A 15,275-nucleotide genomic window follows, 5' to 3' on the forward strand; every position below is an offset into this window, starting at 1 on the left:
AATACATTTTCTTTTTTTTTTTACATATACAAGTGGTATTAATATTAATAATTTTTTTTTTTCGAATCTTTTTTTTGAACCATTATAAACCATTAGAATAGATAAAACCTTAAAAAACAACATTATTATTAAAAAGGAAAGAAAAAAATCTTGATATTGTATTGGTTTCACGGCAAAATTTTTAGTGACTACTTAACTTGCTTGAAAGTGAAGAAATACTCTCAAAATCCATTAATTTGCAACTCGCACTCGCACATACATTAATCGAGAGGCTCACTTCGGTAAAGCTATTCGATACATGAGACAGCAACATAAGCAAACCTTCTCTCTCCCACAAAATTAGATTCATATGCTTACCACTAGGTGGCACTGATACAACCTCACACAAATTAAACATAACATTAGCATCGACTGAGTAATTAAAAAAACTCGCACTAAGCACAGGTACATTACCCATTACCCGACTAATTATAATTATCGTTAGAAAGCTTGGCATTTCAATTAAACGCCTTAAAAAAAACCTTACGTGCTACCAATATAAAAGAAAAAATTATTGCTTCTCAAGATGAATAAACGTCCTGCAAATCGATTAACTCGCACTCAGAGCTCCGCACGTTTCACCGTGAAGAGCGTACACTCGATGCGAGTCATTCGATTCGATTTTTGAAACTCGCACTAAGCCTACAGATCGTGAAAACTGTCACACACCTCGTGACTTAAATTGTATAGTTTAGTTGTCCTATCAAAGAAAAACGTTTAATTAATTTCATTTTATTCATTTATGGTAGCTGTTGGGCCAAATGGAATGATCGCGTCATATACCACGCAGAATAATCACCCTTTTCATTTCCAGGCTTTGAGACACCAGTGGTTCCAAAAAAATCCTCTACCAGCCTCGTTAGAAGAAATGCCAAAGCCAAAACCAAAGTAGATGTTATATTGAAATTATAAAAACCAAAATGTAATGAAATATTTATTTTTTTAATACATCATTTATGATTTAAATTACAATCATATTTTCGTTTATCCATTACCGAATTGTACTCTTTTAAAAACGATACACCTATAAGTCAAAAATTTATTATTTGCATTTCCATTGAACTCGTTGCGCTTATATTAAATTATAACATTTAAACTCGTTGGGAATAAACCATCGTATTTATTTGTCGCTTAAGGCAACAGTTTGAGCGCAATTTATTGTGCTAACAGCATAAAAAACAAAGTAATAAATATTTTACTAAAAGCGTTGTTAGATACAACGGCGGTGTTAAGTCTTTTATAGATTTCACTAAAGAAAAAAAACAAGAGTTGGAAATACGTAAATAAATATGTATACACTGACAAATAAACACGTATCAGCACAAAGATATTATTATGTGTTTGCTTTTTGCAAAGTTTTGTCGTGCAAAATAAAAACTAAAATATGTTGAGATTACAATACGACCAAAATGAAAATTGCATAATGTGGTAGTCACCCGATTACAAAAAACTTACAAAAGTATATTTTATTTATTAATAACTAATTTATGACATAACAAATAACCATAATCATTCTATAACAGTTCACGTGACACCCAGCACAGTTTGGAAGCTACATACATATACACTTTTTTACCTTGTTTCAATGATAATATTAAATAAGGTTCTATTTTATTAACAATAATTTGTATTTTCTCAGCATGCAAACTTTAGCTCTTTTGAAAAAAACAAAATAATAATATTAATAAAATAGTGCGTCTGTGCCACTTCTCGCTACATTAAAAATTTACATTTGTAATATGCCAAATAAATTATATTTCTTGTTTTGTTTTTTATGTTCTGCATTTGCTGTTTGTACAATATTGCAAGGTATAAAAGTGTCTTAATAAATTAACTAAAAAAATGTAGAACCTTTCATACAAGAGATCACATTAAAACGGAACCCTTTCTAGGAAAAATATACAGGGTGTTTAATTGAAACTAATTAAAATCAATTTAAAGATTACGAAATCGTTACATACCTACCCAGTTTAAACATATTTTAAAATAATAATACAAACATTATAAAACTAAAATTATTTATAAATATGAGCTAGCCACAGCCAAGTTACTGCTACAGCAAAGTTTAAGTAACATTGGACTTTTAATTTTTGGTCACACAGCTTTAACCTATGCAGTTTCAATGAAGATACCACAATATTAAATATATTACTGCGCAGGAACCATCGTATGCTAGAAATATAAAAATCTGTCCACATTTTCACACAATTCGTAACGCTTGTTAACAAATTACCACAATACATTAACGTCATAATTTTATTATACGTTTACTTACATATACAATTAATTTATTAAAACGTGGATGAATTAAATATTCACAACAAAACAATCCGTCATTCAAATGCACTTATTTACTTATAGTCTAATAACTTTGTCTCCAGAATAATGAATGGACCTTTGAGGCATTTTTACATCAACAAATTCTGTCAAATTGTAATGTATATGTATTTATATTATGAGAATATTCAGTGGGATAAGCTAAGATAAGGTGGAACATATTTATCTTTGCAAATTGAACATTTAATATTGTAATTGGTCCTAATGTATTAATACAAATAACTATACGATTTATTTGAAGAGAATTGTTTTTTAAAATAATTATAGTTAAATAAAAAATTCTAGTACCCAAAATAAAGGCAAACACGAAACCGTTCAAGTGATTTTTGTAAAAATTTTATCCAATCCTTGTACTGCTTAACACCTTGAAGATAAATATGTAGAATTAATTTAACTAGCATTCTTCCAACTATCGAAATTAAATTATTACTGACACCTCAAGATTTGGATCAATATATATATATACATATTTATGTATTAAATTTTATATTCTGTTTATGACATATTGAAAACAAATATATATTTCCAAATTGTTTTCTTAATAGTACCTACTCCAATTCGTAGATAACTACTGACCAAAAAAAAAGAAATTGGTTGACATACAACTGGAGGAAATAGTATTTTGGTGTTTTACCACTTATTTATCTATATATGTTTAGATGATATACATATATCATCTGAAATTATACTACCAGCATTTATTTTCGAAATTCATAATGTGAAGTGAGCTGTCCTTTTTTTTCTACTGTTACACCCATATGTTTATTTAAGTAGGTGTAACATAATATATTAAATGATAAGAAATTTTACTTTGTAAAACTACCTAGAAGTAATGGTTCTTTGTTACCATCAATAACTCAAGCAAATAAATAGATACGCGAAGATTTTAATTATAATTGCTTTCCTCGGTACCTCTTTCACTTGTTTTATAAAAATTTTAACACCAGAATGAAAAGGACTATAAGAGCGATACTTTTTTTAAAATTGTAATTTTTTTATTTTTACAAGTACAAAAGTGAGGCATATTCAAAATTTTATTGAATATTATAAACAAAAAAATATTTTATGGTAATTCTATTCAGCTAAAATTATGTCATATATAATAAATAGTGTTAAATGATCCTTAAATGAGAATAACCTTTGTTAAAACATGTTTAGTGGTTTTAAAAAATGCAACTCTTAATACGTGCCGCCGCGCCTCTCTGAACATTAGGTACATACATAATACACAAGGACATTGATCAATTGTCACATTAATATAAAGGCCATTAAAATTCTAATCAATAGTTGCTTTAATTTACATAATCATCCATTACCTTGTGTACTATATAAGTGTTTCATATGTTAGGTTAAGTTTCTTTATGGAAACTCATACTTAAAAGTTAACTTAATATCATTGATTCCTTAATTTTTTCTCTCAATTTTCGTATTCTATATCAAAGCTTCTGTCTATAAACAGACAGAACACTCACTATCAGGTCGTTTTCGTTTTCTATCGTCAAAGTATTAACATATACTTAGTCTGGCCATAAATACTGTTACAATTAAAAATAAACAAAATATTACATTTGAATTTGGAATCTGTCATTTTTATATGATTGCTCATTGAGTTTTCTCATTTTGGCGCCAATACATTGTACAATATTTTGCGATATTAAAATGGAGTGGGGTGATAAAGAGAATCGAATCGCTGTGATTGCATTACACAAAGTAGGTATGGAGCCAAATGCAATTTTAAAAACTCTCCGCACGCTTGGATTAGTAAAATGTTTGTGTACCGGGCTATTAATAGGTGCAATGAGACCTCCTCTGTTTGTGACAGAAAAAGATCTGGCCGTCCACGTAGTGTTCGTACGAAAAAGGTGGTCAAAGCAGTAAGAGAAAGAATTCGAAGAAATCCTGTCCGAAAGCAAAAGATTTTATCTCGGGAAATGAATATAGCACCTAGAACCATGTCGCGTATTTTAAAAGATAACTTAGGACTTGCAGCCTATAACTACCTTACCTACCTTAACTAATAATTTAAAAGAGAATAGGGTGGTAAAATCGAAAGAGCTACTGAAGCGGTACACAAAGGGAGGTCATAGAAAAAATTTGTTTACGGATGAGAATATTTTTACAATTGAGCAACATTTTAACAAACAAAATGACCGTATTTATGCTCAAAGCTCTAAGGAAGCTTCCCAATTAGTCGACAGAGTGCAACGTGGGCATCACTTCAGTGATGGTTTGGTGGGTTATTAGCTATGAAGGAGTGACTGAGCCATACTTTTGTGAAAAAGGTATCAAAACATCGGCACAAGTGTATCAAGATACCATTCTTGAGAAGGTAGTGAAGCCCCTTAACAACACCATGTTCAATAATCAAGAATGGTCCTTCCAGCAAGACTCGGCCCCAGGTCATAAAGCTCGGTCTACGCAGTCTTGGTTGGAAACGAACGTTTCGGACTTCATCAGAGCTGAAGACTGGCCGTCGTCTAGTCCCGATCTTAATCCGCTGGATTATGATTTATGGTCAGTTTTAGAGAGTACGGCTTGCTCTAAACACCATGATAATTTGGAGTCCCTAAAACAATCCGTACGATTGGCAGTGAAAAATTTTCCCATGGAAAGAGTGCGTACTTCTATTGATAACTGGACTCAACGTTTAAAGGACTGTATTGCATGCAGCCAATGGAGACCACTTCGAATAAGCTTTTTATACTTTAAATTGTTTTATATTTATGTATTAAACTAACACACTGTAAAAGTAATAAATGTTATTTGCAATAGAAATTTTTTGTTTTCCTTTGTCTCAGTATTTATGGCAAGACTAGGTATTTGGAACGGAAAAGGGTTTGTTTTACTTGGAAATTATACATATATGTATATGTATATATTCAACATATTTGAAATTTGCAATATATTAAGGAAGAGAATTACTTGTAATTATAATTGTTCTTTTGTTTTATTTCGAGCCGTTTTGTATTCATAATCAGAAATCGTACTAACAATTAACATGAACTGTATTAGATTTATCACTGAAAAGTACATTGTGTCATTTTTTCATATTTATAAAAGCATTTGTATGTTCGTCGTATTTATATGAGCGTTGTGCACGATCATATTTTCAATTGCAGGAATTGAACCACCAAACAATTTTGGTAATTGACTGGTTTCGTAATTAATAACACCACAATTGTGTTTATTTTTTTAGTTTTTTAGATTATCCTGTCATCTCCTTTTCGCAAGCGCCCCGTGCGTCTCCGGAGCAGATTTGACGATTTACCTACATCTTACTATTCAACCACTGTGCTGATCCAAGATGCCTTCCGTAAACTTTTTTGCAAACTACCTTCCAACTTTGGAATGAAGTGCCCCCGCGGTCTACTGAATGCTATGACATGTCTTTCTCTACAGAGTTTGAGATCTCTATCTCAGCGGCAGGCAGACGCCTGGCATTGCTGACGTCATGAGGTATGGTGATCACTCGCAATCAATGGACCATGTGCTCGACTGCCAAGAAAGGCAATAAAAAAATCAGTGCTCTTAGTGGGGAGTTAAACGATGACGTCATTATACAATTGTCATGCCCTTCTTCAAACGAGGCTTGTGAAGAGTATTATACGGTAGACAGCGGCTAGGCTCCGCCCCTGGCATTGCTGACGTCCATGAGCGACGGTAACCACTCACCATCATGTGGGCCGTATGCTCGTTTGCCGGCACGGGCAATAAAAAAAAACGGCGCACATTCATATCATTATGCTCTTCACTAACTTTTAACTCACTTTCAACCTGAATTTTATTTATGTTGAACAGCTGAATATTTAGTTAACTTTTTTTTAGAAAAATAACAAATTTTTCGACTCGCTGATTGTGTACCGTGTTTTTTTAAAGTTTTTAGTAATTTAAATTATAATCCTATACATAAAACCTGTTATTAGACATTTCGGAAGCACCAATAAAAATATCACTATAATTATAATGGTAATAATCATTAATCCAATACAAAATACAAATCCGTATGCACTGTTCTTTAAGTGTGAATTTTGTTTGTAAAAATGAAAGACTACTGAAACAGTTAAAAAAATATTTCAGCACGTGACGTTATGATATTGATGGAAAGTTTATAAATATGCATAATAGATTATATGATTGCAGTGTTCCATCAGAGAGAACAGAACAGTAAATATTAACTTCATATATTGGCTATATGAAGTGATATTTTTCACAGCTCGCGCTACCAACAAGAAAGTCATCTATCAATCGAGAGCTACGTCACAAATACTAATTTTGACGAGTTCTTACCACGACTTAAATGTTTGAAAATCGCTACAATAATCTCTGATAAGTATTTCGAATGTAAGCCCTTCGCGAATGTGTAAAATAAATAATGAACTTACTGCATGTTTCAATGGCTTGGTAAGGATGTACTTAATTTCGAGCCATTTTACGACTTATCATATTCTATCTATAATTCATACCTATATAGTCGAACTCTCTTATATGAAAATTAAAACCTAAACGTAAAGTGTTTCAATGAACATGAATATTTTTCGTTATACTAAAACGTTTAAGACATTTCAACTTTGATGACGGTAGTTTTCTATCGAATAATTTTGACTGATATATTTTGTACTGTAAGCTAGGATTTTTTCTGAGAAATTTAACTTCACCCGATTACATTTTTAAAAACGAAAAAAAGCACCGAAATCCGCAGGCGAAAAGATATTAACATATAGCGCCGGTTCAATTTTGCTAAGCCAAGCCAAAACATTCAATGTATAGTAAACAATAACATAATTTCGTGAGCCCGTAATGTAAAGCTTTCAAAACCAAAGGTCAAAGACCGCATTCGAGCTGCTCTGCGCTACAAATATGTTGGCTTACATTATTTTCAAAATATTTATCATATAATTGTCTTTTTTTATTCATCGTATTATTTCATCACACTTCATGAATAATTTCATGAGATTTCTTGCTAACGCTAAGTGATTACTTAGCGTGTCAGAATTCACCTTCTAGAGTCTAGCAGAGTTCTAGACGCACGTGTCTCCTTTAAGCCGTTTTCACACACTCTTATTATGCGTAAAACTCTCATAAAAGTACTACTTCAACTGTCGAGTCTTTTAGTGAAATGAAATAGTTAATGGTATAACAATAGGTCACTATTTAAAATATGAGTAGGTACTTTTTAGTACTTTTTTTGTTTTGTTTGTTTGTTTAATTGACAATCTGAAATGGAATTATGCACAATTCCGAAATTTATTGTATGCACAAGAGCTTACTTAGGCTACGATCAACAAAGGTCTTAGTTTGGCAAATAAATTAAACACAAGTCATTTGTGAAATTTTAAAATGGCACCAGATAAAAGTCAATAAATATCACTAGGTCACAATATCAAGGTTTTCGGAGAACTCCTTTGCTAGCCTGCTTTGGTACCATGAACTTCTTTTAGCGCAAACTATGTCCAATTGAAAACATTGTAAACGTTAACTAAGTGAAGAATGCAATGGCTATACGATATTTTCCTTAATCGCCGAAATAATTTTTATTCCGTTCGAATCCTATTGTAATTTAGCGGTAGCCAGCGGCTTGTTTCTGCCCCTGGCATTCCTGACGTCCATGAGCGACGGTAACCCCTTAACATCAGGTGGGCCGTACGCTCGTCTGCCTGCTAAGGCAATAAAAAAAAATCACAAATAATTGTACAGACTGTTTGCTTATAACATTGACCGTATCCAATAAACTACTAACTGTAATATATGCATACGTTTTGGCGTTAATTTATTTTATTTTAATACTTTTAACGAATTTTATTTAAAATTGATGGTTTCTAAACAATTTACAAATCTTTAGGGATTTTAGTAAGGTAGTTTGAAAAAAATCCCTATTATGATGATAGCAAGATGGTAGTAGACCTGAGCTAGTTCCGTATCCATCCGGCGGCGTGCAAGTAGTGCGTGACGGAGAGGTCGAGGTCGCAGTCGGGCGCGGGCGCTCGGCGGAGCAACACGCCCTTCAGCGTCACGTACTGCGCCGGCGGCAGGCTCAACGCCGAACACAACTGTACACACATCGTAGTTTCAATAAACGACCAAACGTGCCCTAAATGTTATTTCGATTTTAATTATCAAAAGAAACACGCATTCAGAGATTTTTTAACGTGAAAACAATCTCAAAATTATGTATACGGTGATTGGATTTTTTTTATAAGAGATTCTTAATATTGAATTTCCATTTTCTTCAATTAAGATATCAAGCTTCCATGAGCGATAACAAACTAAAACGTGATTGTGTTTATGAACTGTGGTAACCACTTAACGCCAAGTTTCTGGCCAATATATGTAATTAGAATCGGCCAACACACAACAGTGTGCGATGCGTTTTAACCCACCGAAGACAGGGAACGATGACACGACATAACGGAGAAGAGTCTAGAACAGTGGCTCCCAAACTTATTTTGTCTACTGCCCACTTTGAGTATAAATTATTTTTTAGCGCCCCCATATTTTCTACCTACTTAAAAATCACTATAGCGAGAGCTCAGTCTGTTTCTAAGAGTTCTCCTAAATAAAATTACAGATTGCCTCCCAAGCCTCTACACAACGCTCCCATTTTTTTCTGGGTCTATTACCGCCCCCCCCATTAAGCCTGCAGCGCCCACAAGGGGGCGTTATCGCCCACTTTGGGAAAGGTTGGTCTAGAAGGTGGTGGTCGCACAAATACGAATAAATACCTGTATCTCATTAGTGGTGAGCAGATTCCTCGAGCATCCTGCGCTGTTGCTGTTGCATGAGCTCTTTTTGGAGCATCCACATGCGGTACTTCCGTCCCGTGTGCACTTTGGGCTGGTGGAATTTGAGCCGCTTTCGCCGTCTCTGTTACAGACAAAATTCATGTTCAGGTACGGTTTCGTTGCACTTTTGCATGTGCGAACATTATCGTTACAAATGTTAAATCATGTGCCTGTTTAATATTATTGCATTGATTAGCAGTATTACCTTTTTCTTTGCTGCAGCGAGTTGATCGATGTTTGATCTCTTGTCTGATTGGTTTCCGGGCACCCACTGCTACCCTGGCGAATACAATCGTTATACGGAATCAAACCCAAAACTACATGCGACACTGTTCGGTACTACTAGAATATTCAAATCACAAATGGAACTAACGCTGCAATGATATCCGTATTCACAAAAAAAAAAACGGACAGACGATACATCTCTATAGGTACAGGTGATATATAGACAGCAGCTTGTCTATGCTTCTGGGGTTGCTAACCTCTATGAGTAACGGTGACCACTCACTATAAGATTGGCCGTATGCCTCCAGTGGCAATAAAAACACTATTCAGTTGTCTGATTGCATACCTATCCCTTAAATAACACTTAAATTGTACAGCCCTCAGCCAGCCTAGAATCGACACCTCTACATATTTCTATTCATTAGATCTCTTAGAACACCAATAAGGATCAATATAATAATATGTGGAACGTTCTCCAAGATTGGCAAAACTATTCGAGTTTCAGGGCTATCACAAGAACTACCTTTCTTATCAATGATCGACTCCTATGACTGACATATCAAAGGGCTACCCTGACAATACTCTTGTCGTCCTAGTCCGTTCATCAGGAAGCATAATTCATCCGTAATGACGCGATGACTACAAAACACTTTTTGTTTTCCTACCTAAGCTGATAGTCTTGAGAGGCTATTTCAGCATAGCCTTAACAAGGTGAGCTCACGGGTTTCAAACCGGAGTGATGCTAACACTGACCCTAGCAAGAGCAATGCTTCGCAGAATCTACCACCGGATAGGAAACGCAACCCACTGAGAAGATCCGGCGAGAAACTCAGTGGGATGTGTCAATGGGTTAATTCGTTCGTCGAGCCCTTCGTCGCAAGCGACGGGTTCAACGAGGACGGTGACCGGTGCTTGTGGTACCTAAAAGCACCGTTAATGGATCGGGAGGATCCGTAATGACGTGTTTTGGGCGAAAACACTAAATATACTGGTGGTAGGACCTCTTGTGAGTCCGCGCGGGTAGGTACCACCGCCCTGCCTATTTCTGCCGTGAAGCAGTAATGCATTTCGGTTTGAAGGGTGGGGCAGCCGTTGTAATTATACTGATATCTTAGAACTTATATCTCAAGGTGGGTGGCGCATTTACGTTGTAGATGTCCATGGGCTCCAGTAACCACTTAACACCAGGTGGGCTATGAGCTCATCCACCCATCTAAAAAATAATATATATATATATAGTTCCAGTAAACACAAAATAGTGGGAGAGTAATCATCAGTGCGACTCACGTTCCGGTCGTGGTGCGTGGAGCGCCTGAGCGCGGCGTGCTGGTCGTGGTGCGCGCACTCCTCCAGCCGCGTGACGCCGGCCAGCCGGTACCGGTGCAGCTCCGCCAGCCGCACGCGCAGCTCGCGCTCCCGCCACAGCCCGCTCGACACGCACGCCTGCTCAGCGCGCCCGTAGAATTGGGCCATCCATCGTAGCCGCTCCGTGAACTCTCTGAAGATATACAATCTATATATTAATACGTGAAGCAAAAATGTTGTACCCCTTTTTACGAAAATTGCGCGACCGGAGGAGTATGAAATTTCCTACACTTATAGAGAACTAGCTGGCCCGGCAAACGTTTCTAGGAAAGATAAATAACCTAGATACCGACTGCAGCGCCATCTGCCGGGCTGATTTGTGAATCTAAACCATTCAGAGTGCCACCCAAACGTATACTCAAATTCAAATTTAATTCAAATTCAAATTAATCATTAGCGCCCCACAACGATTCTCATCATTAACGCCCCTGCACCTGGTGTAGGGAGTCCAACGCTCATATAAATATTAGCCTATCCATTAAGTACATGTATTTTCTACATGGATACCAGATTTCAAGTCAATCGGGTGCATGGTTCAGTTGTTATAACGGAACTTCCGTAAAAACCCCTGTAGATTTATATATTTGTATAGATATAGAGAAGGAGTGCAGAATTTTAATATACTTATTTTTAAATTATGCATCAAAATACATTAAATCAATAAAAATAAAAACATTACACACACACACGAATGCATATTATTTGTTTATTGTCAAACTTTTCTTTTTGCTTATAGTCTGTGGTCAAATTGAGAATAGATTAAATATTGTTTGTCTTTTTTAATATTTGTCTAAATTGTGTCAAAACACGAAAATCATAACATATCTATATACTACACATTTGAAATACTTCAAAAATATTATTGGTACATACTTTTTTTCTTTGGCAAGTTTTCCTAGGGTCTTCTGTTTATTCCTCTGATTGTTGAAGAAGACAGACACTAACTGGAAATCTCTAACTAATCTTTTTCGTCTCGTTCTCTCTCTCAGTCTTCTGATGTATATATCAACTTGTGATAGCTTTAGTGCTATAAAAAATAAAAAAAACGGGATATGTCATTTTTTATTTATTATATATATCTTATATGTATTTAACTAAGCTATGAGACGTTTTAAAATCATAAAATAGATATACAGATCTTATAAAGCTTTTAGTCTAGCCTGTTCATAATATGTATCAAATAAGAGACGTCTCAGAGTGAATAATTCATATGTAAATTTCAAGCTCAAGGTCGGCAGTCTATCAGTCATTATTATGATTTTTTTAAAAGGATATTATTATATTAAAAACCACATATTTTATCAACCAAAAACCACTTATCTATTGAATATATATCTATATATAACCTACCAACATCTAATTCATCATCTTCTGGATTTAATGATAATGTTGAGATCAACTGCTCTGCCTCATGATCATGTTCCTGAAATTTCGACACTTTGTAGAACAATATTTTAATTTATTATAGTAAATAGTACAAAAAATTCATTCTTACTCTTTCAAAATCATCTCTATTTGGCATATACCCAAGTTGTGCTGCTTCGTCTACTGTTATAGCTAGGTTTGGTAGTCGAGACACTGCAGTTGGACCAAGTGGGCCATCATCTTTATCTGCACAATGTAGTGATGGGCGAGATGTACTTTCAATATTGCCCCATGTTGCTTTGCCTATGGTGCCTTCCAGGTACCTAGTAATGTATTCATCTTTTGCTTCTGTAATTGAAATTTATGTTTATTTGTTATTATTATTTATTTGTCTTTCTTATAACAATGATGTAAATGAAAGGATTTGATTCGAGCCCTACACCCCAGCAGAGGGTAATAGGAAAGAACGATGATTATGATTATTATTTATTTTTATTATTATATTTAATTAATAAATTTATATATAGTATGATAATTCTTTGGTAATCTTTCTAAAGTTCAGCACTACTGTACCACTGCCACCATGTGAAGCAGAACCTCCTTTGCTCTACCTATAGTCGCAGTTCAGTATATTTGTTTACAATGCTTCCATCGCTGTTACAGGTTTAGGAAGGAGTTTAGAAGAGTGCAGAGGTCTTAAAGAATCTGAGATTGACATGGTCAGTCCTTTTGCGGTGTCAATTTTTAGAAGTATTCTCAACAGATTTAAATAATTACTTCTCACCCTATTTATTATTTTTAGTACTGGTGTTAAATCGTTGATTTGAACTTATGGGATGATTTATTTCCAAATTATTCTTTTTTACTTGTGAAAATAAAGGATATGCATCATGTAAATTTAATCCCAACAAAATTTATTTAATGTAAATGTTTAATATATATTTCTTATTCTTGTTTAATATATATTTTGAGCTTCCATAGCCCATGAAAAAATCCTGTCTTAACATTGCATGTGGTGAGTTTATATACATTATTGAATGGTTGTGACCATGCTGTCACCATTAAATATGCAAAGTTACTATATCAAGGGAGTAAAAGGCTATTCGGTTTAAATGACATTTTTGACAACTTTACAGGAAGGCCATTCAAAGCTTAAAAATTGGAAAAAATATCATAACCAAAAAACGTCTTCAGCTATTTGAATGGAGTAAACGTAAATTGAAATTCAACTAAAAACATCGAACTGTTGATACCAAGTATACCTTTAATTACTAAGGTAATGTACGTTATACCAAATAGCATTTCACCCCTCGATATTATAAAACTGAGACTTAGTAATCATGCCTAAAGGTGGCTAGTAACATTTACGTAGTTGAAATCTCTTGAATCCCGTAACCACCTAACAACAACAGGTAGACGGTAAGCACGTCTACCCAAATATAAAAGCTGAAGCTTTAAAAAAAATTGAAATTCGAAATATTCACCATATTTTATTCAACAATGTTTTTTCGTTGCAGAAGCTATTTTTGAAAATTGTTATTGCATTTAGATAAAAAGTTACAAATAATAGTATGCATATACTAGGTATTCTTTGCCAAGGCATGCAATGTATGCTGTTTGATGCCAATGTTGAAAAATGAACCGAAGCACAGTGCTAAGACAGCAGATTACTGAGTAGCTTATATCATTAAATTACCTTCAGGAGTTCTTGTTTCAATATGTTTTGCTATATCCTCCCAGTTACCAAAGCCGAATTGTTCTATGGCATCTAATAATCTTACTTCTTCGTTAGCTGACCAGCTACTACGTCCTAAAAATATTCCAAAAGCCCCAGAGTCCTGGAAAAATAGAACACTCTTGAAAATCTATTTACTTTCTGTAATAGTATTACAGTAGTCGTTTATAAAGTGCTTACCACAAACTGATATGAATGATCGTTTTTGTGCTGTCCGATTTCAGCACCAAGAGAAAAACACTGAAAATGCATTTTATTGCATATTAATTTCTAAGTGACAATTTTAAATTTTGCGCCAAAACTATCAACAAAAATGGCAGTATCAACTACTTTACCTGCAAACAAATATCAAAATCAACACATTCAGTACATTTAACTCTTACGCCGTTTATTTCCTCTTGACAATATGTACAATTATATTTAGCGTAAAGATCTGAAAATGACATGATTTTTATTACAGTGAAAACAAACTTTAAACTTGTACGTTGGCAGGCTTCAGATTAGCGCACAAATTTCCAAAGCCATTTTACGTTTTTTATTCCCAAACATTTTGAGTTACCAGAGTAATAAAACATATTTTGTAAAATATTTTATTTCCTAAAACTTAACTACGCATTCTAACATGTTGAATAGATTTGAATCTACTATGTATTTGAAAATTAATTTGGTAGCGCAAGATTGGAGTAACACTACCCTATCCGGTCATCGGCGAGAAAATTAACCCACAGACACAGTTCACCGAGTTTCTCGCCGGATCTTCACAGTGGGTCGCGTTTCCGATCCGGTAGTAGATTCTGCGAAGCACTGCTCTTGCTAGGGTTAGTGTTAGCAAAATCGTCAGGTTTGAGCCCCGTGAGCTCACCTACTTGTTAGGTTTGACTGACATAGCCTCTCAAGGCTATCGGCTTAGGTAGAAAAAAAAACTACCCTATCGCTTCCCGTTGTTGTCACAAAATACAACTAAGAAAACTGAACAATGAACGATGCACAGAAATAATAAACCAATATAGGTCTTGCGATCGACAAGAGGCTTATATTAGTGTATTTCTTCCATGAAACCATCATGCATTCTAGTTTGAAGTGTGAGACAGTTTTTACAGTTACAGTTTACAGACAGTTCGACAAAATCAAAATCCTGTTTTGTTTGTAATTTAATGCTCTCATTTAGAAAACCGTATTACTGTGTGAAAAAGATTTTTAACGTTAAGCTAAGACGCATCATTCCTGTCGAATGTCTGATAAGACGTATTTTTACTACAATATCTCTTCCTAACGCAAGTATAGAAAAGGACGGTGATATTAAAATTCACGATGTACAGTATAATTTGCAAATTAATAGTCGAACTTACCAGGCAACCATAGACGTAAAATATAGACCTAAGCTAAATTTGAACCAGGAAACTGTTACTAGTCTTACAAATAGTGATAAT

General features: G+C 34.5%; 2 protein-coding genes and 1 long non-coding RNA gene across 4 annotated transcripts in view; 2 read left to right on the plus strand and 1 right to left on the minus strand.

Annotated features, from left to right (window-relative positions):
• Window positions 1–1,011, plus strand: part of LOC101743926 (cyclin-dependent kinase 20) — a 14,682-nt gene extending 13,671 nt beyond the window's left edge. Inside the window, exon 6 of the mRNA XM_038020226.2 lies at window positions 854–1,011. Within this exon, the coding sequence (XP_037876154.1) occupies window positions 854–931 (78 nt within the window). The 3' untranslated portion in view covers window positions 932–1,011. The remainder of the gene's footprint in view (window positions 1–853) is intronic.
• On the minus strand, window positions 961–14,397 carry LOC101743634 (transcriptional adapter 2B). Of its 2 annotated transcripts, none has more exons than XM_012688994.4 (10): window positions 14,181–14,397; window positions 14,026–14,085; window positions 13,807–13,948; window positions 12,241–12,458; window positions 12,096–12,168; window positions 11,619–11,772; window positions 10,668–10,878; window positions 9,361–9,434; window positions 9,096–9,237; window positions 961–8,423 (listed from the first exon to the last, which is right to left on the minus strand). In XM_012688994.4, the coding sequence occupies exons 1-10, from the start codon at window positions 14,289–14,291 to the stop codon at window positions 8,283–8,285; spliced, it is 1,326 nt and encodes a 441-aa protein (XP_012544448.1). In that variant the 5' UTR covers window positions 14,292–14,397; the 3' UTR covers window positions 961–8,282. The 2 variants fall into 2 exon arrangements, with proteins under 2 accessions (XP_012544448.1, XP_012544449.1); XM_012688995.4 differs by having other exon boundaries at window positions 8,287–8,423; window positions 9,361–9,429; window positions 14,181–14,376.
• Window positions 8,349–13,069, plus strand: LOC134201404 (uncharacterized). The gene is made up of 3 exons (XR_009976680.1): window positions 8,349–8,551; window positions 9,110–9,263; window positions 10,620–13,069. It is a non-coding gene; the product is annotated as an uncharacterized LOC134201404 (long non-coding RNA).
• Window positions 14,398–15,275: the final 878 nt, after the last annotated feature.

Source organism: Bombyx mori, chromosome 25 (assembly GCF_030269925.1).
Source record: "Bombyx mori chromosome 25, ASM3026992v2".
NCBI lineage: Eukaryota > Metazoa > Arthropoda > Insecta > Lepidoptera > Bombycidae > Bombyx > Bombyx mori.